The sequence below is a fragment of the Octopus sinensis genome, linkage group LG3 (assembly GCF_006345805.1).
Source record: "Octopus sinensis linkage group LG3, ASM634580v1, whole genome shotgun sequence".
In the NCBI taxonomy this organism is placed as follows: Eukaryota; Metazoa; Mollusca; class Cephalopoda; order Octopoda; family Octopodidae; genus Octopus; species Octopus sinensis.
In genome coordinates, this window is record NC_042999.1 from 144,901,166 (window position 1) to 144,927,768 (window position 26,603).

General features: G+C 35.7%; 2 protein-coding genes and 2 non-coding genes across 4 annotated transcripts; 3 read left to right on the forward strand and 1 right to left on the reverse strand.

The window, feature by feature from the left end:
* Nucleotides 1-269: 269 nt before the first annotated feature.
* On the reverse strand, nucleotides 270-4,718 carry LOC115209085 (peroxisome assembly factor 2-like). The gene has a single exon (XM_029777195.2). The coding sequence runs from the start codon at nucleotides 4,528-4,530 to the stop codon at nucleotides 1,192-1,194; it is 3,339 nt and encodes a 1,112-aa protein (XP_029633055.1). The 5' UTR covers nucleotides 4,531-4,718; the 3' UTR covers nucleotides 270-1,191.
* Nucleotides 4,719-17,028: 12,310 nt separating this feature from the next.
* Nucleotides 17,029-23,512, forward strand: LOC115209601 (60S acidic ribosomal protein P0). The gene is made up of 9 exons (XM_029778041.2): nucleotides 17,029-17,164; nucleotides 19,143-19,239; nucleotides 19,581-19,680; nucleotides 20,219-20,294; nucleotides 21,333-21,420; nucleotides 21,509-21,764; nucleotides 22,892-22,968; nucleotides 23,060-23,200; nucleotides 23,310-23,512. Exons 2-9 carry the CDS (start codon nucleotides 19,186-19,188, stop codon nucleotides 23,481-23,483), a joined length of 966 nt encoding a protein of 321 aa, XP_029633901.1. The 5' UTR covers nucleotides 17,029-17,164; nucleotides 19,143-19,185; the 3' UTR covers nucleotides 23,484-23,512.
* Nucleotides 18,319-18,555, forward strand: LOC115210064. Its single transcript, XR_003881410.1, has one exon. It is a non-coding gene; the product is annotated as a small nucleolar RNA SNORA73 family (small nucleolar RNA).
* On the forward strand, nucleotides 19,276-19,512 carry LOC115210062. Its single transcript, XR_003881408.1, has one exon. It is a non-coding gene; the product is annotated as a small nucleolar RNA SNORA73 family (small nucleolar RNA).
* Nucleotides 23,513-26,603: the final 3,091 nt, after the last annotated feature.

Genomic DNA, 26,603 nt, shown 5'->3' on the forward strand with positions numbered 1-26,603 from the left:
GGAGCTAAAACAGTTGATAACACCAGACCTAACAACTGACTGGTACTTATTTTATCAATCCCACAATGATGTGAAGCAAAGTTGACCTCAGAGGAAAGAACCCTAACTATATACCAGAAGATATTTTCTTTGATCCACTAATGGTTCCACTACTCTCTCTTTCTCTCTCTATATATATATATTCAATTGAAAACTGAAACTATACTCTGTTATTACTCTCACTTATCTATTCTGTACACATTCTTCACTGTGAGTGTCGAGAAATTTTAAACTGGATACAACAGTATATTTATTCTGTTTTCCTTACTATTTGTCATTAATCAAGTGGAGCAACTTGGCAAAAATAACTGCAATAATTAGATGTTGCCCAGAGTGATCCAGCAACAATAGGATCCTGCTAGACACTGGGATTCTATATTATCTATAATTAGAAAAGATTCCTTAATTCTCTGTGCCTCACATTTGGAAGTTTATATGAAATCATCTTGGAATGTTAACTTTGAGAAACTTGTATCTTAACCAAAGACAGGGAAAAATTTTACTTCCCTTCACCATATGCAACTGGACTGGAAGCTAATCATCAGTCTCACTTGTTGCTACTGTTTTACAGAAATATTTCTTCTTGGTGCATAAGGTGGAGGTTTTTGTGGATGGACCTGTTCAGGATTGCACCTGTTTGCAATATGCAAATACATACACTCACACACACACATTACTCACACAAAACAATTTTGTTCATTTTGTTTAAAAGAAAAGATACTTGTATTTCTTCATGGTTTACAATGTAGGGTAGAATATATTAATCATAACTCATGATTCGTAGTATTTCATAATTGAAATAAATTCACAAGCTATAAAAGAAGTTGAAAATCACAAAAAGGAACTGAACAATTAAGCTAAATTCTCAGCAGTTGAAACCTATATATCAACTATTGGAACAAATAGACACTTTTGTTGCAAGTACACAGTGCAATAATGCGATCAGGTCTATGTCGAGCAATGATGTGTGAATATGAAAGAAGAAAAAAAAGATGAATTTTTAAAATAAATAGTGAAATTGAATGAATTTCATATATTCAGAATTTTGTTTCATAAATGTTTTTGATTAAAGATCTCATTTTTTTTTTTCAATTACCAATACTTGACAACAGTGCTCAAATAGCATATATATTCCAAAAAAAAGTCAAGAGTTTAAGTAGCATATGTATTCCGAAGATTTTTATAGTGTTCATGTTGATTTTCAGATACAGATGGAACTAGATTTCCTAAAGCTTCCAAAAAATCAGACTCTTCAACAGTTATTTTGGATGTATCTACATCACGACCAACTTCTAACTTTTGAATGATTTTTTTTGTGGCATTCATCCAAGCATCTGATGCTAAGGCATAAAAATCAGCGCCAGTCAAATCTAGATCACATTTGTCCACAATAGACTTCAGTGAGAAATTACCAAGTTTGAATTTCCTTGTAACAGCTTGAAGTATCTTTAATTGTGTCTCTTTGTTTTTTGAAGCACCCATATAAAGAACTTTGTCAAATCTGCCAGGTCGCAGCAGTGCAGGATCCAGTAAATCAACACGATTTGTTGCACCAATAACAAATACATTATTTGACTTGTGTAATCCATCAAGCTCAGCAAGTAACTGTGAAACAATACGGTCCATTACACCACCAGTATCTCCACTGCGACCCCTATTGGGGGCTAATGAGTCAAGTTCATCAAAAAAGATAACACATGGTGCAGCATCACGAGCTTGTTGGAATACTTTGCGTACATTTTCTTCACTTTGTCCAACATATTTGTTCATAAGTTCAGGTCCTCTGACACTGAAAAAATTCAAAGAACATTCTGTTGCAACAGCTTTGGCAATCAATGTTTTTCCTGTCCCTGGTGGACCATGTAAGAGTATTCCAGAACGTCTCAGACCAGCAGCTAGAAGTTCAGGACGCAGAAGAGGCAACTGAATTGTGTCTAAAATCTCTTGTTTTACATCACTTAGACCACCAATATCTTCCCATTTAACTTTGGGAATTTTAGGTGTTCCTAGTTCATCTGCTTGTGAGGCCTGTAAACTATCAAGTGCATTTTCAAAATCACAATGTTGTATGACTACACCTGAAGTACAAAGATCATTATGTGTCTCGTGCCATTTTTTGTCTTTAATTCCCACAAAATCAGTCACCCGTTTGTAGGCTTCTGCTTGTGCCCTTTTCACCAGATCAACTATATCCCCTAACACATAGCCTGCAGTACGCCGACTGATGTAAGTTGATGATACATCACCAGAAAAGTATACATCTTCTGTCAAATTAGTGAATATAATTGCACGTTCAGCTTCAGAAGGAACTTGCATTTTCATATGATGTAGAAATCCCTCTGGAATATTAGGTTGCAATTCTTGTATATTTTCAGTGGTCCCAATAATCAACATAGGATAATCTAAAGCATATCGCTTAGCTTGCTGCAGAATATCAACAAAAAACGTACCTATCTTCATATCAATGCTATGCTTTTCTGAGCGACCCAAAAATTCCAAATTTTTCAATACTAGAATGCATGGGGAATATTCTTTTGCTGTCCGAACAATATTTTTAATTTTCTCAATCATGGTAAATGGTGACATACTGCTGAGATCTTGACAGCATACTTTGATGACCTGCAGACATAATGTTCTTGCCACTGCATCAATTACAGTTGTCTTGCCAACACCACTAGGACCAGATATTAATATAGTGGGAGATAGAATTTCTTGAACTTTTGCATCCAGTGTGTCATTAAGAAATGGTAAAATCAATCTTAACAAGTTTTCCACATAAGATTCCAGTCCAGCAGGTTTAGACTGACACCAGTAAGGGGGTGAGTCATTGAGGAGATAAGGTACAAAGCTATGGGCAGTATAATTTTCTTTGAGACTTGTAGTTGTATGTTTTGGATGTACAAGATGTCTATCACCATGTTCAAGGTTTGGTTTGATGTTCTCAACCTTAAGATAGAAAATCGAACTCTTTTCAAAGGAAAGGTCTGTCTGGGAGAGGCTACTATTTTTTATTTTTATGCAGAAAATATCACCCTTTTCCATTAGACGAGGATATGTAAAATATTTTTCAAGTTCCTTAGAAGGTAAATCCTCACTACCAGGTGTTTTAATTAGGCTGAAAATGACCTTTTTGGCAATCACTATATTCCAGAGTTTCAAATTATCTAAAAAGGAATCGTTTGTTTGCTTTCCATTAACATTTTGTAGTTTCTTAATGACAATTGCTACACTTGTAGTAGGGAGGTGTTGTGGAGGTACTTGTATATTGAACAGCAGAATTGGAGAAATGAAAGCAAAGCGAGATTTATCATACCTCCTTCCAAGACACTTCACCATTGCCATCTTGGAGCGAACAATTGTGGTCCTTTTTGGAGAAGATTCAAAGTCATTTTCAAATATATCATCTTTTTCTCGGAAAAGTTCGACTTTGTTCCCAATACAATACACTTCAACAATACTACTGTCAAATAGTTTGTTGGCCAACATCAGTTTTCGAGACATGCATATAATATAGTTTGGATCAAATTCTTGATCTGAATCAGTTCGTATCATCACATCTCTGAGTCTCTTATCACCAACAATTTTTGCAGGTACCATTATATTGATATCTAAACTGTTGTCTTTAGGCTTTTTGCTCCATGGACAGAAGGTTGAGAAGAATAAACTGTCTTTAGACAAACAATCCATGCGAGACCTGCGAGGATTTGAAGAACTAGTTTCCTCGTGTATAGTAAATATTTCAGTTTTAGCTGTTAGTAGACCTTGTCTAAAAGGACAACATTCAGTGACCACAATATGTTGAAAGTAGTTCGGTACTGAAGAATTAAGCTTTCCAGGAACCCATAATGCAAGAAACAAATCATTGGTCCGCACCAAAACACCATGTTTACATACTTGCAAAAGAAGATGACGAAAATCCAAGTTTTTTAATGCCTTATACGTATCTAAATCCTTAACAAACAAAATAACTTTCTCCAGAGGAAAGGGTATTATCCTTCTGAAAACTATATTCTGTGATGGTTCCCAACCATAGTGTTGTAAAAACTGGTTAGTGCAATATAGATGGACTTTAGAGTTGATTAGGTTTGATTTTTCATCTACTTCACTACCTTCGTCCAGCTCCCGATTAGTTGGGAATGGAGGGGGAACCAGGGTTTCATCAATAAACACGACACATATTAAATTAGTGTCTTCATCAACTTTAGGCTCAATATCTTGATCGTCAGGAAGGGTGAAATAAAGGCCCCCTACTGGTAAAGTGCTCTTCCGCACTTCTGGACGTCGGAAAGCAATGAAAAAATATTCACAATCATTTTCTAACGACAGAATTGATGATGCAGTTTTTTTATCGACATTCAAATGAAGTGGGTGTTTCGTTAAAAAGGATTCATCTACGCCCTCGACATTAGTGTTGTTTTGCTGTGGTGGTTTATCCTCCCGAGTAACAAATTCACCGAGATACGATGATTGATACATATTTTTTATAATCATATCCTTGATTAATTAAAAATGTAAATATGCAAAACAAAAGAAACATTTAAATTTCGCATTCTCTCACCTTCAGATCCATTTCTGGTAAGGACTTGTCATAAGCAAAATTATTTTCGATTTGTAAAAAGATGACGCAAAAAAAGCTAGAGTTACCTCCTCTTAGTTAAGTTGTTTTGTCGCTAGAGTGCATCATAGTTTGCAATGTTTTTGTAATCTTTTAATTACTTTTCCGAATTACTATTTTGCTAATGTTAGGAAATTAAATTCGTATTTTTTTATTCTACACCCAAAATTACATCTAAAATCTCTGTTCTTTGAAAAACAAAATTTTAACTGGTGAATTCGATTGTATTTTCAGTCTGCAAACTAACTGCGAGATAAACTTAAAAGTTTACTTCTAATCTCTTTCATTGGACATGCATATTAATCGTAATAGTTATTATTGATGACGATCTTTTATTAATTTTTTTTTCACGTGTGTTTTATTTAAGAAAGAAACCGTGTAGATAATGCTTTATTTTTAACGTAAATTGATATTAGGGTACTCGTGGGATACAAGGGTCCCGAAATATTGATTTAACGATACAATAAAATAAACATATTTAGTCTATTGCTTTATAATTATTTCTAACATATATCACTATAAAATGAACAAAGATAATAAATTTTGTAAAAAAAAAACTAGATTAAAAACAATTAAGAATTCACATAGAATATTGTCGGACAGTTGTATCGTGAAGTCAATATTTCGGGACCCTTGTATACCACTACATTAGTATAAAGAATAGAAAGTCCTTAGTACAGTATTCTCTATTTGAAAAAATGAATAGAAATGGATTTTCTGATAATTTTTCCACTTCAATAATTAGAGGTTTACAAAATGTGACCCTGATCGGAGTCTCACTTAAAAGTGGTTTTCAAACTGATATTTTTGAGTAAGTTATTCACTGTTTAAATAGGGAGCGTTTAATTACAAACATACAGACAGAAACACCGACACACACAGATACATATACCCATACTTAAACACATATACAGAGAAATGCACACACATACACACGCAAAATACATAGGACCTTACACATGCATGGCTTTTTTGGAAAAATTATCAGAAAAGCCATTTCTACTCATATATATGTATATTACATGGAAAAATGTGAACATGTAAAGTAATATTCTTAAGATTATAAACCTGGAAAAGTACAGGACAAGTTATTACACCTGTAAAAGTATAGGACAAACTATTACTTCAAGTAAAGTAAAGAATAAGAAACTTTTTACTTAAAATATTGCAGCAAAGAATGCCAGTTCTTCTAATTTATCACTCTTTACAGTTCTCATCTATTAAATTTATTGTACAAAACTGTTCAGCTAATTTGTAAGTTTGTCTAATTAATCACTTTTTTCTGTATTTAAGGTAGTAAATTAACCAAATTCTACTTAAATAAGTATAGCGTTATTTGTAAACTATAATAAAATATTTTTTAATATTCAAATTTTAATTTTAGCTGCAATATTTTAAGTAAAAGTTTCTTATTCTTTACTTGAAGTAATAGTTTGTCCTATACTTTTACAGGTGTAATAACTTGTCCTGTACTTTTCCAGGTTTATAATCTTAAGAATATTACTTTCCATGCTCACATTTTTCCATGTAACCCATGATTTTTCCAGGCGTTGCTGTTATAAGATAATTAATAATGTGTCAATTAATAATTTAGGATTTTACCTTATAAAATACTGGGTAGGAGAATACATTGGCTGCTATTTTTAGCGTGTCGAGTGACCAGTTAGAGGCTCTTTCATTGGTTTGATTGTGTGATGAGATTTCTTTTACACATATATGTATAATATACATATATATCATCAGCAGATGTTAGAGAGTAAGTCAAAACTTGAGAGTTTCGTGTATTGGCATTTATCAAACACAAATTTGTCTATTGTCACTCTGTAACTTGTGACGAAATAACTTCTAAAACACAAAATTTTGTCAAAAATGTTAAGAGTAAATCCTGTTGTATGTGACACATTGTACCAGTATCGGAAGTTTCAAAGTGTTTAGTTAAAAAAAAATTAATTAAATAATCTGAACATCAAATTGAATAGCTCCGAAATGGATTAAAAGCAAATTTGAACTCAAAACATAAACACAGGTGAAATACCATTAAGCATTTTGCCTGATATACTAAAATTTCTGCCAGCTCACCACCTTAGAACATAAATATTCATTTTAGCAATATATTCTTTAATATTCTTATTGATAAGCGTTACTTCCTTACACGAAATTTCATGGTATTTCACCCCATAACTTTTCTTCTACTAATTTTTGTTCAATATGACTGACAACTCTGAATTCTCCATACATTTTTCTATCATTTAAGCCTAAGAAAAGTATACTTTTATTTTGAAATTAAAAAGTTTATTTTAATTTAAGGTGAGTAGGTGCTTTGGAATCAGGATGATCCTGAGGCTGAAAAATCTGTCCTTCATTTGGTTCTTCAACCTCCAGTATTGGGAATTAGCTGCAAAAATAAACATGATCTCTAACAGCTGTTTTGATTCATACTTTAAAGATTATAATTGTAATAATTAAATCATTATATAAAGCAGAATCTAAGTATATAAATATACTTATTAATTGATGTATCTCCATTTTCTTATTTTTCTTCAATAAATATAAACCTTGGTTTATCTAATTACCTATTATTCGTGAGTATTATAATTAATATTCACAACAAATACCAGTAATTCATTGGATATTACTATCCCTTAATGAAGCTTATCCAACCTCTAATTAAACTTTCTTCATATGTGTGTGTGTGTGTGTGTGTGTGCATGCATGTATGTATGCATGTATGTATCCCCTGAGGTAAATGGTCCAGACAAATCACAAATCCCCACAGGTAGATGGCCCTACTTGATCTGTAGGAAAGGTGTAGGTAGAAATTCTGCAAGATGTACCTGTAAGTTATGGATACATAAAAGGTGCAGCAATATCATAGGAAACTTAACTGGGAAACTAGTTTTTGTGTGTGGAGGGTGCACAGGTACAATTAACACTAAAGATGTACAGAAAATAGACTACACCAAATGCCAGGAAGGAAAACTAGAAGTAGTTGATAGCTTCCATTACCTAGGTGACCAATTCAGTTGTGGAAGTGGATGATCGCAAAGCATAGCTGCTAGAATAAGAATAGGTTAGGCAAAGTTTAGAGAGCTCCTACCTCTGTTGGTAACAAAAGACCTCTCCCTCAGGGTGAAAGCAGATTGTTTGAAGCCTGTGTGCAAACAACCATGCTACACAACAGTGAAACATGGGCTGTGACTGCTGAGGACATGTGTAGGCTTGAAAGAAATGAAGCTGGTATGCTTTGCTAGATGTGCAATGTCAGTGTGCATGTATGACAAAGTGTAAATGTCTTCAGGGAAAAGTTGGACATAAGAGGCATCAGATGTGTGCAACAGAGATGACTGTGTTAGTACGGTTATATGCATGTGGATATGGACAACTGTGTGAAAAAGTGCTGATCTCTACCAGTGGAAGGAAGCTGAAGAAGAGGACAAAACCCAGGAAGACATGGGAATGTTGGATCTCACCGAAACAATGACTAGTGACCGAAAACTTTGGCAATATGCCATGCTTGAGAAAACCCATCAAGCCAAGTGAAATCATAGTTTTGGCTGTTGTCAGTGTCACATAACTGGTACCTAAGCCAGTGGCATGTAATAAGCACCTTTCGAGTGTTGGACCTCATGGAGGAAATGTGGCCTATACATCATGGGATCAACCAGGCTATTGGATGTCATTATACATTGCTGGTCATAATGTTTTTGCTTTCAAATGATTCCACCCTGCTCACTAGGTTAGCAGATCAACATCCCCTCTGATCAGAAAGTTAATCCATATCAGGGTTATCCATTTACAGCTGAATGGACTGGAGCATATGCATATGTATGCATGCATGTATGTATGTATGTGCATACACATGTGCAAATACACTGTGTGTGCATGGGTTTTATGGGGTGCATGAAGGTTTCTGCTTTGACACTAGAAATGAGGAGGGAGTAAGGCACCTAGAGTTCTGTTCTGCATATGACTTACTGGTCTGCAATACTAACTTCAGGAAATCAGCTAACCACCTAATCACTTATCAATCTGGTGGCTATTCAAGCCAAATTGACTACATCCTCACCAGAAACAGGGATAGACAGATATTTGTAAATGCAATGTCCTTTCTCATTGAGGAATGTATGACTCAATATAAGTTAGGAGTTAGTGACTTTAGACTTAGAGCTAGATGGACACAGAGATGCAAACTAGTTTTGAAAAGAAAATTATGGAACCTCAAAGATCCACCAGACAGTCAGAGATTTAAAAACATTCTAATGAAAGCATTTAGTGGGAAAGAGGAGGAAGTAGTGACATATAACATAGAAGACAACTGGAACTTCTTACAGTACAATCTTCTGAAGGCTGTGGACCAATTCTGCAGTTGGGGCAAAATATCTGCCAAACTAAGACTGACATAGTGGTAGAACAATGAGGTAGATGGGACCAGGAAAACAGAGACAGGTTTGGAAAGATTGGAGAAATGGAGACAGCAAAGAGCTATATCAGGTAGCTAAGAGGGAAGCTAGGTGACAGGCTTATCTAGCAAGGGCAGAAGCAGAAAGGAAAAGGTTTGCCAATGTCTTAGAGCATGAAGGTCAGAGACTTGAGGCATTCCAGATTGCTAGACAGTGTCAGAGTCAATCAAGATGTTGTGAGAGAGAAATATGTACAGATTGACAATGGTGAGCTTGCAGAGGTGTGGAAGTGACACTATGAAAGGCTATCAAATGTGAAGATTGAATGGGTGAAAGAGAGTCTTCCCTACATGACCCCATACATGAATAAGACCACCTATTTGAGTTGACATCAGTATGATAGATAAGGCAACTAATGATATGAAAGAAAGGAAAGCCCTTGGTCCATTGGGAGTTACCATTACTGAGATACTTAAAATATCTGGTAAAGTAGGATATAGTCTGGTCACCTGCATAGTTAATCAGATTATTCAGGAAGGTGTAATCTCCGTTATAGTCAACTACTACAAGAGTAAATGAGATGCCTTAGATAGAAGTAATTACAGGAGCATCAAATTGCTGAACCAGGTCATGAAAGTTACAAAAAGAGTTATAGCCTAATCAATTAGGAACAGAATCAAATTAGATAAAATGCAGTTTGGCTTTATGCTGAGGAGAAACACTACTTCCAATACATCAATAAAGTTTAACTACATACATATGGGTTGCACTTACTATGATAGTGATGTGCATGAGTTTAGGTAGAAACATTTGACCATGTGTGTGAGAACCCTTTAACCATCATAAAAAAATTACACACTTCCTATCAGATGCAGAGAACAAATCTTGAGGATCAACCCATCCAACACCAGGAACTCAAGATTGCTAGTAACACTGTTGACATAATGAAAGGTAAATCTTGTGAGATTAAAAAGATGCTAGAGTGGAAGTGATTAGATGTGTACTGTGCATGTGAGGTGAAATGGAGAGGAGCCTTAACCAAACTTTTTAAAGACAAGGAACACAAATACAAATTCTTCTGGGTTGGTAACAGTGCTAGTGTAGGAAAGTATGCATATCAACGGTGAAATGCATAAATAATGTTACTGAAGTATCCAGAAAATGCAACAAAAACAAAGCTTAGACTAGTTGTAAGGTGAAGCAATGGCAACTGTTATCTCTCTCAAATACCTAATGAGCAAAAGAAATGAGGCATTACTGTGAACTATTTTGATATTAAATGACAGCAACATCGTTATTTATACTAGTGACTTCAGTGAACATGTTAGATAGAACCATGATGCTTGCTCTAGAATATATGATGTTTATGGAATGTTTCTAGGAATATGGGAGAGATCAAAGTTTTTGAAATTTTGTGGCACAAGTGAACTATCTGCAACATGAATTTCAAGGAGCCAACCAAAGACATGATCATCTTCCAATCAGATAAACACGGAAGACAAATAGATTTCGTTCTCAGTAGGAAATGAGATAAGCATACATACTAAGTCTTTCCTTGATGAAGAATGTATTACTAATACAAGTTATTGATTAGTGACTTCAGAGTAAGATCCAGACACTCTAAGAGGTAAAAGACATGCTGGATAAAGATGTAGACACTGAAACATCCTTATGCTAAATATATATTCAAGGCAATAGGTAAGATGAAAAAGAAGAAATTGAAAACTTTGTAAAAAATGATACAAAGACAGAGAAAGCCCACGATCCATTGGGAGTTACAACATTGGGATTTAAAAGTCTTGCTGTAAGCTGACAAAGGACAGTTTACAATCACACTATGTTACATTATTGCTACATTTGCTGAATGAATGAAATGATATTGCAAGGTTCTCTGGTGTGGGGTAGGAAGATGATGCTGATTGTCAGTCAAAAATCCCTTGATTCTATAGTGAGGAGGTTGAGCTTAAACTTCAAGACCTCAGTTGACATATACTGTATTGTTATGGTTTGACAGGAAGCTTCCATTCCATGAAATGAGTAAAGCTCATAGGGGAACAACTTATAAGGTTAAGAGGTTCTTGAGATGCATAACCAAAGGATTCACTGCTGTTAAGTGTAGTCTTGGAAAACTTGAATGAATCATAGATACTTGATTCATAAGAAAATAAGCCAGCATAACATTAACTGGAGTTCTTGAGGTCAAGTTAGCCAATATGTATGCAAGTTTTCAGTAGATCTGACTTCGGATGCCATATTTTTAGTGGACACTGAGAAGGAAGAGAGATTCAAGTGATTAAGGAGATGACTAGTACATCTTTTTCCATTAACTCATTTAGAGGACACGATATATTGTAGTACATCTGAAAGATTGGGACAGGTTTCTGTGGAGATTGGAAAGTTTAGCAAAGATAGGAACTACTTTTTGAGCATACTTTGAGGTTGATAGCAGGAATACTGTCTGAGTTTGATGCTTGAATTAAAGGCTAGTGGGCAGCAAATCTGGAGCAATTTTGGTTCAAATGGTGAATTAGATAATTTTGAAATGTTGGCTTCATTTACAGGGATCAGAAAGTTCTGCCACAATTTGTGAGGCAGCATAAATTGTAGAAAAGCAAAATCTGGTGTTATAAAAATAACTGTTCAAAAAATAATTGCAGTTACCAAATATCAAGATTTTAACTCAGATGTGTATCAAACCAGTGATTCTGTTTACATCTAATTTTCTCTGAGATAATTGTCTTATCCCTCCATATTTTATTCTGTACTCTAAATATCTTATAGTGCTTGCAGCTTTAACAGAATTTCTTTTACCTTTAGTTTCAATAGTATTGTTTTTATTGTTTAGCCTCTTGATCAATGGTCAATGGTGTTCCACCCATGATGATTTCATCTGTGACCATAAAACTGCTGAACAAGCAACTACAATTTTATATGTCTTCTGCTTTAGACATGGGAAAGTTTGCCTCTGATAACAATATCAACAGGAGTTTCAGTTCTAGTAGGATCACTCAAGTTGGTAACACCCAGGTTAAGAAACTCAATAAAATTGTAAAACATAAAGAGAGAGTTACAATTGTTACATTTAGCAATAAGTATATTGAGTCAAAATCAGCTGTTTGGGGCTACAGGCTTATGAGGTCAGAGCTTATCTAGATGTTTAAAGCATAGAGGCTGATAGTTCATGACTATACCTGAATGGGATGCCAGTTCATCACAGTATTAATCCCAGGTGCCACTACTACTCACTTTCAACTGAAAGCCAGCAGATGACATGAAATGAAGTGCTTTAACCAACGGTACAATGTACCATTTGGAGTATGAAAGAAACTTGCAATCTAATGATTGTGAGCCCATCACCCTAACCACTAGGTGATGGACCTTCACAGTTCTAGAGTGGGCAGAGAACAGACCTACTTCACCCCCATGTTTAAAAATAGGGTCTTAGAGCAAGCTACAACTCAATCATTGAAATAGAATGAATTTTGCATTAGCATTCAGTACAAGATTCAACTATATACAAATGAAGAATGGAAATGCTGACTTATATTTGAAAACTAGTTTTGTTGTGGTGAGCAACACTACAATAACATCAATCAAGTAGTTTAGTTTTTCTTAATCTATCTACTGTAGGCTAGTACATCACTTCACTTATTTCACTGTATGTAAGTAAGACTAATAACTTTATTTCACTTGATGTACCAAATGTTGGTATTACTGTACAACATGGATCCCAACAATTTACTTTCATTATTGAATATTTTAAATCTTTAAATATACTTTGATGTGTTAGTTGTCTATTTCCACCAATACTAATAAATGTGAATTTCTGTGTGTTCACATGGTTTCCTGGTTTATACACTTAGCCCCTGAGATGTATCTCAATGAACAGGACATATTTGGGATCAGAGTAACTCAAGGAGATTTTTACCTATTTTACTTTGGTGCATCCACCTGTCATACAAATTAGTACCACCTTACAACACCTTTAGTTCTTACAACCACCAAAATGTGAATTATGTAGAGTAACAATGGAAGTAGAAGTATAGAGAACGAAAAAGCTGAATATTCTTTGGAGAAATGTTTAACCTATCAAGAAAATTGATGACAAGCAGTGAGAGCAACCAACATCTTTGGAACTCCTTTAACTTTTATAAATGCTTATGCAGTAAAGTACTCTTCATGTTGATTTAAGATGAAATGCCTTTGAGTAATAATGTTATTGATCGCGGGCATGGCTGTGTGGTTAGGGAGCTTGCTTCCTAGCTACATGGTTTCGGGTTCAGTCCCACTGCGTGGTACTTTGGGTAGGTGTCTTCCACTATAGCCCCGAGCCGACCGGAGCTTTGTGATTGAATTCGGTAGGTGGAAGTTACTGCCGTGTGTGTATGTGTGCGTATAGCTGCTCAGTGCCTCTCCGAAAGAGAGAGAGGGAAACACATAGAACTTGAAGTAATAGTCAGTTTTTTCATATTGAATCCATTCTCCAAGAAGAAAAACTTTTATATGATGAGCCAACATAATTTTGTTTTCAAATGGTGTTTAAAAGTCAAATTAGAATTTGTGAAATGAGTTATAAAAATTGTGCTTATCAATATCAAGATAGAAAGCTGGCAAGACAAGATTGGAAGTGAGGAGAAGTGATATCTTGAAAAAAGTCAAAAGCCGGAATAGCAAAAATTTGTGGATCCCTGTGAAACAGTGAGAAAAGATCCAGTAAAGTTTTGACATGATTGGGTGAAGTTTTAGACGAGACATGAAAAATTTGCAGGATCAGAAGATCAGGTCAAGTTTTGACAAGACAAATTTCTACACAATAAATTTCATATGCAAATAAAAAAAATATTGATGAAATCTCATGTTTCCTTTTTTTAAAGTTCTAGTAAGTAGGAAGGCAAACTCATCACACACACCCTTAGGTAGGTGGCCATGCTCGATCTGTAGAAACTCTATAAGATGTACCCAGTGTAAGCTATGGACACATAAGAGGTGCAGCAACATCAAAGGAAAATTAACCAAGAAGATAGCTTTCATGTGCAGTAGATGCACAGGGGCAATAAACACCATAGATACTCAGAAAACAGATTCCATCACACTCCAGGGGGGAGAAACAAGAAGTAGTTGATAGCTTCCACTACCTAGGTGACCAAGTTAGTAGTGGGGGTGGATGCTGAGAGAGTGTTACCACTAGAATAAGAATAGCCTGGGCAAAGTTTAGAAAGCTTCTTCCCCTACTGGTGACAAAGGGTCTCTCGCTCAGAGTGGAAGGTAGATTGTACGATGCATGTGTGCAAACCGCCATGCTTCACGGCAGTGAAACATGGGCCATGACTGTGGAGGACAAGCGTAGGCTCGTAAGAAATGAAGCTAGCATGATCTGCTGGATGTGTAATGTCAGAAAGAAGCACAGCTCTTCATTTATTTATTGATTTATTTTAATTTATGGTTTGCTCTGATTGATAAGACTGTGCCCATGATTATCAACAGCATCTTAGAAACTGGTAAGGTTAATATTTCTCTGAGAGTTAATGGCTGCAGAGAAAAGACAAGCTGAGAAGAAAGGACTGGGTGTAGTGCTTAATGTAAAGGCTGGGGTGGAGATGAAAGGAGGAAAGACAAGTTAATAGTGCTGAAATGAATGTGGTACAAGATGCCAAGCACAAAAGAATAAAGCTCACTGTCGTCATCATCATTTTATATCTGCTTTCCATGCCAGTATGTGTTGGTTGGTTTGACAGGATTCAATGGATTAGAGGACTATGTCTTGCCCTAATGTTCCAGTTTTGGCATCATTTGTATGGCTTTACCTTCTTCTTAACACCAATCACTTTACAGAGTTTACTTGACTTTTTTTTTTGTGGTGCCAGCAGTTAATGAGGTTACCTTGTAACTCAAGGCTGAAGTGCTCTAATGACGGAGATGAAGGGAAAAAGATAAAGTATGATGGAGAAGCAAGAACAGGTTTAATGTCTGTGGAGAAGATTCATGGCTACCTTGTATTTTACATAGGCGGATGAGAGAGGCTTAAGTGTTACTCAGACAAGTCCAAGAGATGTAGTATAGAAGACAGTTGAAGGCAGAAAAATCAAGTTGGGTGGTGAGTAAGGTTGTAAGAGTGTGGGAGGAGTTTAAGCTAACATAAACATGGGAAAAAGTAGGTCAGATATATATAAAAGATGAATGTAATGACTATTGAACAAAGGTGGGTACATAAAGACAAAGAATGAATAGTAGCTGGCAGAGAAGAGGGAGCCTAGCAATACAGAAATTGAGATATGAGATGGTACATAGTAACAGGTTCTGCTTTCATTTCTTACAGTAGCAGAATAACATAGTAGAGAGGAGAGTGATGGAGGGATGGATAATAAGATGATGAGGATGGGATTAAATGTTGCAAAATAGTAAGAATATGAGATGAATACTAACGAGTCGGGGAACTGATGGTAAGAATGAAGTGTAGGTATGTATAAGAAGTGCTGGGGCTAGAGACTGCAAGTTAGGGGATGCCAACGGGAGGGGGGTTGTTGAAACATAGTGGACAACACGTCTGTGGACTATAAGCTGAAATGTGTTGGTGAGTGATTTCAATACCAATCAATCAGGTATGTTTTTTTGTAGAGTGGTGGGATGTACTGCATTGGGGATTCACCCAAGCTTTGTAATGGATTTGTAATTGTTACTGGTTCTGAGGTGGAATTCTAGTTGTTAAAACAGTTTTTGTTATGCTGAAGATGTGCATTTACCAGGAGAGATCCTCAGTGATTATGAGACTCATTAATTTGTAATGACCTTGAGGGTCCTAGTTGTGCGCTGTTCATGTTTAGGAGAGATTGATACAATATTGCAAAATGGAGTATGAGCTGTCAAAGTTGCATATAAAAGCTCAAGTAATTATAGAGGAATGGAAAATGGTATAATTTACACTGGAGTGGTATTTGTTGGTGATGATGGGGAAACATGTTGTTGATGTACAAATGTAAAAGTATTGAAGTGAAGTCAAATTGTAGGGTAAACCAAACATTTTTTGTGATATTTTTGCTGCTGTTTAATAAACAAATATATATATATATATTCATTAATGTAACTCAGATAACTTACATAGGTTCCAGCCAATATAGGGCCCAGGCCATAGCCAACTTAATAAGACCACCTGGTGGTGCTATTATATATTTACAGATATGTGTGTGTCTGTTTGTCCGTCACCAACGCTTGACAATCGGTGTTGGTATGTTTAAGTCCCATAACTTAGCGGTTCAGCAAAACAGAACGATAGAATAAGTACTAGGCTTAAAATAAGTTCTGGGGGGCCATTTGTTCGACTAGAACCCTTCAAGGTGGTGCCCCAGCATGATCGCAATTAAAAGACTGAAACAAGTAAAAGAGAAAAGAGAATTAGATGGATTTCTGCTTAAGGCATGGGATATAAACCCCTCATAATTTTTTTCATTTTTTGGAATTTTCAGGAAATTTTTGCGAATTTGTATTTCACACACAGAAATTCAATAGATTATGCAAAATGCAAAAAAAAAAAAAAAAAAAAAAAAAAATGCTGCATCATTTAAGAGCTATTTAGCTGTTATTTTTAGCAAATCTCATGACCCATTCTCTCCTCGTCTGTTTGTCAGTCTGACGTATTCATGTTTTTCGATATCTTTCTTCCCTTAAACACATTTAATGGTCTGTTTCTTGGATTTAAGCTCTAAAGTCGTATTTTTAACTATAATTTAAAAAAGAAAAATTTTGTAAGATAAATTTTTTTTCCATAGTTTTGTGAATTCTCGTGTAGAGAATTCGCAAAAATTTTATGAAAATTCCAAATAACAAAAAAGTTGAAGGGTTATGGGCACATTGAATAATTTCCGACTCCTTAGAAATTAACTTTAACAAGACTTTAACGTCTCAAATAAAATGACTTTATTATCTTGAATTAGTATTTTCAAACGATTTAATTAATATATTACCTACTTCCCAAGATGGGAGTTAGCTCCTCTTATTTTCAATATTTTGTCGGTAGATGGCAGTATAGCGCAAGACTATATAAAACGTACTCCACCCGTCATCCGCCTCTTAGTTGCCATACTGTTTTAACAGGCGGCATATTATACATTCTCAGGTGAGAGTATTTTTTATTTTTTAAGTCATTCCATCTAAAATTTCTGTCAAAGAAGTGCAATTTGTTTCATCATTAGGTTTTAATTGAAAAATAGTCGATGATTTAATCATTGTTTAGCGGATGATATTAGATTATGATTACACGAGGTCAGCCTAAGCATGGGATGCTTATACTTAGCGAAAGTTCTCCAAATTTTTAATACTTTATCAGTCTTTCCAAATTCTCTCCTATCTATCTATCTTTCATCTATCTCTATCTATCTATATATATATAAAAAAATAAATTAAAGTTTTTAGAATTAGCTTCGTTGGCTAAAATGGCTACGACGTGATTTACAAGATCATTGCTGATATAGTCTTGTAAAGTGGCAAACGGGAGCTGACTTTACTGTACTCTTCGGAGTATAGTTGTTTTGTGCAGTGAAATCCCATTCCACCATGTCGAACATAAATACTTGTCCCCTGGTTGCCAGCTGAGGACTTGAACAGGGTATATTCCAAAACTTCTCGTAGTCTCTGTGACTATTACCGGGGAGTGAGACCATACTCGGTACAGTTCCATTATAATAATACTTTCTTTGGTAGAAAGCCTACAGGATTCTCTGGGATATATTTTTTTCATCAATACTTGTTAATAGTCCATTTCATCTGCTGTTATTGTAATTTGATAAATTGGATCGTTCTAAGAACCAAAAAGATATTTAAAAAATCGAGTATAAAGATTACTAGTATATTCTCTTAAAAGTAGATTAAAATTAAACAATGCAATGACTAGGTGAAAGTGTGATGGATTTCAGGCCATGTGCGTTATGGCGGGTGCCTGCTTACGTGTGTCATTTCGTCGGAAATTTTCTTCGAACCGTATGCTATTTCTTTGAAGGCTAATTATCTTTCAGCGTATACACTAGATATGTAGAAAAAGTTTCTGTACACATAAGATTAATTTTGCTTTATGCCATGTGAATGAACTCCTAAGAGTAAAATATACTCTTCTCCCAGTCAACCATTCCCTTGTATTAAGTACGGAGAATAAAACGCATGTAGTATATGTATCTGTTCATGATTGCCGTTATCTATTTACGCTTCGATATCATTAAAGTTGCAAAGGTGCGGGTTAAATTTAGTATAATAGTTTAATGTATGCGTTTAACTTAACCGACGTGATTTATGAGATCATTGCTAAAATATCTTGTAAGTGGCAAACGGGAGCTGACTTTACTGTACTCTTTGAGTACAGTTGTTTCGTGCAGTGAAATCCCATTCCACCATGTCGGAAATAAATCTTGTCCCCTGGCTGATAAAGTCAGGTGAGGACTTGAACAAAGTATATTCCATAACTTCTCATAGTCTCTTTGACTATTACTGGGGAGTTAGACCATACTCGGTACAGTCTTATCAAGTGTTGTCGGTTTAAGACTGTATAGCGAGTAATTTGAATTCGAATACTGTACCACGTTCTTTCACAAGAGATCATACTTCGTCAACGATTTTCTACGCTTCTTTTAATCTTGAAGTTGTACATAACGAAGGAATTTCTAGTGATGGAGTGGGAGAAAAATGAGTCGTTTAGGATGCAAATAGCTGCTATTCGAACAACTGCATTGTACTGTTCGAGAGTTCATTTAAATGGCCTCAATTTTTTGGCGGGTTTTCAGAATATCCCTTCACATAAGTTGAAATTTTTCGGGATGCAAATTCTTGAAAAAAATTCAATCTGAAGTGGAACAGCTATCTCAATAGTTTAAATTTTTTTATTTCCGGAAAACAGTTTGCGCTAAGTATAGTGTTTTTCATGCCTTCGGAAGGTGTATATATCTGATCATTTGCCGAAGAAAAGGAACAGCATTGTAAGAAGTTAAGGTTTTAGTATAGTTCTGGGGCTACATTAGCCCCAAAGTATATTAAGCACAACTTAAATTCTTTTTCCGTTTAAGGCTTCTTTTTTTTTATTACAACAATGGTTTAAAAAATTTTTTCAGATTTATCTTTAAATTGCTGTGGTGCAGTCCCTGATCCACCGAGATGGTCAAGGAAGATAAATCAACCTGGAAAGCCAACTATTTCATCAAGATCATTGTAAGTACAATTGTTTAATGTAAGCGTTTAACTTAACCGACGTGATTTATGAGATCATTGCTAAAATATCTTGTAAGTGGCAAACGGGAGCTGACTTTACTGTACTCTTTGAGTACAGTTGTTTCGTGCAGTGAAATCCCATTCCACCATGTCGGAAATAAATCTTGTCCCCTGACTGATAAAGTCGGGTGAGGACTTGAACAAAGTATATTCCATAACTTCTCATAGTCTCTTTGACTATTACTGGGGAGTTAGACCATACTCGGTACAGTCTTATCAAGTGTTGTCGGTTTAAGACTGTATAGAGATCAGTATTTTAAAGTGTCTTCATTTTCTTTCAGCAATTGCTTAATGAATATCCCAAATGCTTCATCGTCAATGCAGACAATGTTGGCTCCAGGCAGATGCAGACCATCCGTATGTCACTCAGGGGCTATGCAGGTGAGAAAATTTTAAATAGTTTAATTTGTTTTTTCGTTCGCGTCTCAACCACATGCTTTGGGTTCAATTTCATGGGTTGCAACATGGGTAAAGTTGAAAGTTGTGTGCGTGTGTTGTGTACTATGACTTCGCGTGATAGTCGGTGTCACAAATAATTGTCATTCGTTTCCAATCTTTCATCGAAACTCATCTTCTTGGTCAGGGACAAATATCTTGTTTGGAAACGCGTGTGGTTTGGTGACTAGAAGAATGTTAATTGTCAGAGAATTTTATTCAATCTAGAAGGAAAAATGAACGTTAAATTGGATATAAATTTTCAGGTGTGATGATGAAGTAACTGCTATTAAGTGTTCAGCTTTTGGCACTAGTAACCGAAAGGTTGAACCCACTAGTGTTTGCTGGGCGCTATGACAAAATGTAGCCAAGAATGGCTGTCTGAACACCCTATTCTTAATACTAAGAACTTCAGCATGCTTTTGATATTACTATACTAATTTGAAGAAAATTACTATACTAATTTTCTTTTCATCACATTCAGTTGTCCTCATGGGTAAAAACACAATGATGAGGAAGGCCATAAGAGGTCATTTGGAGCACAATGCAGCCCTTGAAAGGTAAGTTCGAGATTTTTTCCACTAAAATGCATATTGCCAGTTTCGATTTCGATGTTGCTTGGGTTATTCTTGATCAGAAGCAATCTTGAACTGGTATAATAATCCGGTCACTTTTTTGCCTTGTAGTTCTTTGATACTGGACACTACAACTTCCCCTTAAGTGATACAATTTTTAATTCTAAAATTTTCACCTTGTGTTCTATAAGGACGTGTCAATTAAATAATGGTATCTTTGATCATGCAGAAAATAAAGATTTACTTGCAACTATTGCATGAAGTTTTAAATGCAGATGCTGCTAAATTTGCAACCAGTGTGGGTTCAGACCGTCATTTTTTTTCTATTATAGCCTTGGACCACTCAAAGCCTTGAGACTGGAAAGACTAGTCATGGTGTTTCATGCCTGTAAATGTCACTTATGCTAGCAGTGACCATTTCCAATCTCTTGTGAAAATTCATCTTAGCTATGGGGAAATAAGTGAAGGCTGGTGAATGGCAGGATGGCTGTAGAAGATCCATCTGTAATTCTGTTCTACCCATTCCTCAATGGGAAGGTGGTCTTGCTCATCCCCCACCTAACAACCAATAAAAAGCTGGATATAAGTACTGAAGTCAATTTTGTTAAAATCAAAATCGTAATCTATAAACATCAATAGAATTTGTAGCTCTGATACCAGTGCCGGTGGCATGTAAGAGGACCATCCGAACGTGGCTGTAGCCAGCCTCGTCTGGCACCACCTGTGCCGGTGGCACGTAAAAAGCACCCACTACACTCACGGAGTGGTTGGCGTTAGGAAGGGCATCCAGCTGTAGAAACATTGCCAGATCAGACTGGGTCTTGTGCAGCCTTCTGGCTTCCCAGACCCCAGTTGAACCGTCCAACCCACGCCAGCATGGAAAGCGGATGTTAAACGATGATAACTCCTGTGTTGCCCTAGCATGGCTGGAATATGAAATGAGTAAAAGATTTGCTTGATTATACAGTGTTGGTTGTAATGTGTTAAAATTTAGGTTATTAAACAAATACTTGTCTGTTGTAGGTTGCTACCACACATTAAGAACAATGTTGGTTTTGTGTTCACCAAGAATGACTTGGCTGATATCAGGGATAGATTGCTGAATAACAAAGTAAGTTGATTTTCATTCCATCTAAACAGTGAAACTTTATTTTGATTGATTCTCATTCCCCTACTGATAAATTCATATTTATTTATAGGTAAAAGCTCCAGCTCGTGCTGGTGCTGTTGCTCCCTGTGATGTGTTGATACCTGCTCAAAATACAGCTCTTGGTCCTGAAAAGACTTCTTTCTTCCAAGCTTTGTCTATCCCAACAAAAATCTCCAGGGGTACTATTGAAATCTTGAATGATGTCCGTTTGATAAAGGAAGCTGATAAAGTTGGAGCTTCTGAGGCTACATTGCTAAACATGTTAAACATCTCACCATTTTCATATGGTTTAGTTATTGAGCAAGGTAGGTTGTGTATAATTTATTTTGCAGCCCTCAAGAATGATGAAAAAAAGAATGACTTTCGCTCTACTGAAAACCATGTAGATTCTTTATCACTGACTTAAGGGCTTTATTTATTTAGTGTCTTGTCCGATTTATATTTAATTTTTTTGTTCATTCTTATACGGTTAATATAAAGCGTTACGCCTTTCAGAAAATCAAAAAAAAATGTGTGTAGTAGGTGTAAAACAACTTCCTATGAACGAATATGAAAAAAAAAAAATGCCCGCACGCGAAAGGGGTGGGGGAGAGGCCACGGAAAATTCACATCGGGAAGTTCCGAAAGCGTCTGAGGGGCCTCCCCGGGCACCAAAAAAAAAATAGTGTAATATGTGTAAAACAACTTGCTCTAAACGAATAAAAATGCGCACTCGCGAAAGAGGGGTGGGGAGAGGCCTCGGAAAATTTATATCGGGAATTTCCGAAAGCGTCTGAACCGGACACAAAAACAAAAACAGCGTAATAGGTGTAAATCAACTTGCTCTAAACGAATATGATTAAAAAAATGCGCGCTCGCGAAAGGGGGGTGTGGGAGAGGCTTCGGAAATTTCCCATCTTCAGTCCACAGCCTTTAAACTAAGAAAAAATAGTGTAATTGGTGTAAAACTACTTGTTCTAAACTAGTATCAAGAACACACATGAATCATAAACTCCAGGGGTACTATTGAAATTTCCCATCTTCAGTCCACAGCCTTTAAACTAAGAAAAAATAGTGTAATTGGTGTAAAACTACTTGTTCTAAACTAGTATCAAGAACACACATGAATCATAAACTCCAGGGATACTATTGAAATCTTGAATGATGTCTGTTTGATAAAGGAAGCTGATAAAGTTGGAGCTTCTGAGGCTACATTGCTAAACATGTTAAACATCTCACCATTTTCATATGGTTTAGTTATTGAGCAAGGTAGGTTGCGTATAATTTATTTTGCAGCCCTCAAGAATGATGAAAAAAAGAATGACTTTCGCTCTACTGAAAACCATGTAGATTCTTTATCTCTGACTTAAGGGCTTTATTTATTAGTGTCTTGTCTGATTTATATTTAATTTTTTTGTTTATTCTTATACTAGTGTTTTTATTCTTATACTAGTGTATGACTCTGGAACTGTTTTTGCACCTGGTGTCTTGGACATTACTGATGATGATATCCGTAAGAAGTTCATGGCTGTAAGTACTTTTTTCATTTATAAACTCGTTGCAGAATGTTTAAAACTGCCTTCATCATGATATTCAAGTAATATATATATCTTCTTTGCAGGGTGTGACAAATGTTGCCAGCTTGTCTCTGGCTATTGGATATCCAACATTAGCTTCTATACCACATCTTCTTGTCAATGGCTTCAAAAATCTGGTTGCTATATCTTTGGAAACAGATATTGAGTTTGAAGAAGCAAGAGAGGTATATTAGTTTTGAATTTTTTTTTTTTTTTTTTTCACTTGTTAAATCTGTCAATAATTACATCTGTGTTTTTATTGGATGAAACTATGAAAATGATTTGTATTTTCAGATCAAAGAGTTGTTATCAGATCCTGAAAAGATGGCAGCTGCTCTGGCAGCAAGTGCTGTTAGTACTGCTGCTGCAGCTCCTGCAGCTGCCTCTGCAGCAGAGGAAAAGAAGGAAGAAAAAGTGGAGTCTGAAGAAGAGTCTGACGAGGACATGGGTCTTGGCTTGTTTGATTAAAGATAATAAACATCACTTTCATCTTGGAATTGGGTTTTTGTTTTTCACATGGTTGATAGACTATTTTTTCTTCTAGTTTTCTTAGTGACTGAGATGCAACTGGGCAGTGGAAAATCATTTATTTAATTGGTGACTTGATGACCTGTATTAGTCTATGGGTTTCACAAGACAGTTCTTTGCTAATACTGCTTTGGAGTAGGAATGAGTGGAACTACTGTTGGAAAAACTAGCTTCTAAACTGCACACAAATATTGAAATGCCTTCTTAGGTGATGGGCAGAAGTACAAGTCAAGGCAAGGTTTATGGAAGTCTAGCAGTTGCTCATGCATACTAGTTGTGCCATTGATGCCATGCAAGGCAAAGGCTGATACATATTGATATTGCAAGAACATGATGCAGCATGGTCTGGAAATTGAATACCCACCTGGTCGTGAGACAGGCTCTTACACTGAGCCATGCACCCTCTCTGAACTGCACATTCATGACTATACACACTGCTTTTTATGTTATGGAAGTGCTGTTTGGGATTTTTCATAGGATTCCATAAACATTCTGCAATTTAAACTTCACATACTGTAATCTGGGGTGAATGGGGACAATTTTGAGGTTCAAATGCATGTCATTAAGCAACTGCAAATAGCATTTACTGATTTAGTTCATTGAAATTTTATCAAAATTCGTCGGTGCACCGTTTTTATAAAAAACCACTGACCCTATTCACCCTGTCAATTGGGGTGAATGGGGATAGTTGTCTACAACACACTATTGGACCTATTAAACTAGCTGCAGGGTGAATACAGATAAATAACTGGTAAAGAAAGTGGTATGATGTGAACAGATTATTGGCAGAATAAACGAGATTTAGTTATTTTCAACATGAGACAAATGGCACTGTTCTTAATTATAGTTTCTGATTAAATCCATGTCTGGCAACTGATCTGAGATGGAATGTTGCTTACGATTTAAATCCAAATATATCTGCTGTTGATGATCAGTTGTTGGTATTGATACAGTTGTCATTCTCGTCTGTTTTGCCATTATCATTTGTCTCCATATCCTCTCCAGAGTGTGTACCCTTATCAGCATCCTGTGGAACAGCTCGCGAAGTTTCCTCACTTTTACCAGGTTCTACTGTCACTTTTCATTCTTTTAAACTGTCTGAGAAATGACATCCCAAATTTACACAAGGCATATTCCCTTTGAATCTTTTCAAATCAACACCTAAGTATCCTTTAACAATCAGTCGCAAATCACGAGTTCATTGGATAGCCCCAAGTGGCACACTATGAGCCTTTGTACAAGAAATCCCTCCCCAATGATAAAAGTCTGTTCACCATGTTAACTCTTATTTTTTCAGTCATTTGACTGGGGGCATGCTGGAGCACCGCCTTTAGTCGAGCAAATGGACCCTAGTACTTATTCTATTGGTCTGTTTTGCCAAACTGCTAAGTTACAGGGATCTAAACACCATCGGTTGTCAAGCAATGTTAGGGGAGACGTGTGTATGTATGTATGTATGTATATATATATATATATATACACACACACACACACACACATATATACGACGGGCTTTCAGTTTCCATCTACTAAATCCACTCAAGGCTTAGATTAGCCCGAGGCTATAAGTAGAAGACAGTTGCTCAAGGTGCCACGCAGTGAAACAGCCTGGCACTGGTTCGTAAGCATGCTACTTACCACACAGCTACTCCTATGCCATCATATTTTTCCCCAACTTGATGTGCCAATAAAGAACACTTAGAAATTTTGAAGTCCTTCTGCTTTTCTGAGTGTCATTCTGCCACTCAGGATCTATTTTGGTGTATTTTTTTTCGGTTAAACAAAAAAAAAAAAATTTTTTGTAATAGGCGTAAAACAACTTCTAAACGTATATGAAAAAAAAAATGCGCGCACGCGAAAGGGGAGGAGAGGCCTCGGAAAATTCATATCAGGAATTTCCGAAAGCGTCTGACCCGGGCACAAAAACAAAAAGTGTGAAAGGTGTAAAACAACTTGCTCTAAACGAATATGATGAAAAAAAATGCGCGCTCGCGAAAGGGGTGGGGAGGGGGAGACGCCTCGGAAATTTCACATCTTCAGTCCACGGTCTTTAAACTTAGAAAAAAATAGTGTAATTGGTGTAAAACTAGTTCTAAACGATTATCAAGAACACGCTCACACATGAATCATAAACTCCGTATTTTTGTACGTATTTCGCAAAAGAAAGTTCTGGAAAAAGTGAAGAAATGTTGGATCTCCGCCGTATGAATCAAAATGCGTGACAGAATCTAACTATATATAAATCAATTGACAATGCTTATGGATTTGTCTTTCTCTTTGCTTAGTCGTTTTTACCGAATTTTATTTGGCCTGATTAAGTTTATAAGTATTTTCTCCATTTCAGATAAGCATCTGATGGGTATTTTACAGATTTACTAGCGTAGCAAGATTGTACTCAGTTGGCTACAATAGGTTATAACATACTGTATGATTGTATTAAGTTCCAGTAAAAATAATAAAATAAAAAGTAAGCAGATCATTTTTTTTAAAGAATAATATAAATGTACGTTTGTAATGTACACTTTTAAAATTCTCGGGTATCTATCTATCAAACAAATATCAAGTGTTTTAAAATTTGTTCAGTGGAAAAAACAGGTGAGATAAATTTGGTCGTTCCTCCCTAAGTCTAGAATAACAAAGTAATATTAATCATAATTTTCCAAAAAGCCTAACAATTTGCAAATGTTTAGCTCTAAGTGCAGAATATTTTCATTTCTATTACCAGCAGGTCATCTATTAGTTAACAGCAAGAAAAAGATTAACTGCGATATATGCATTTTCATTCGGAAGGATTATAAATAAACCAATCAAAGAATGTTTCGCTTCACCTAAGTGTGTTTAACTGTATTTCTTGAAAAGATCTTGTAGAAAAACATGGTACTAACAAGTGAAATTAAGTTACCTCATAAGGAATGTTTTCTTTAACTTTAAAATATCTTCACTTTTTCCAGAATTTTTTCTTTTTTTTTTTTTTTTTTTTTTGCGAAATACGGAGTTTATGATTCATGTGTGCTCTTGATAATCGTTTAGAACTAGTTTTACACCAATTACACTATTTTT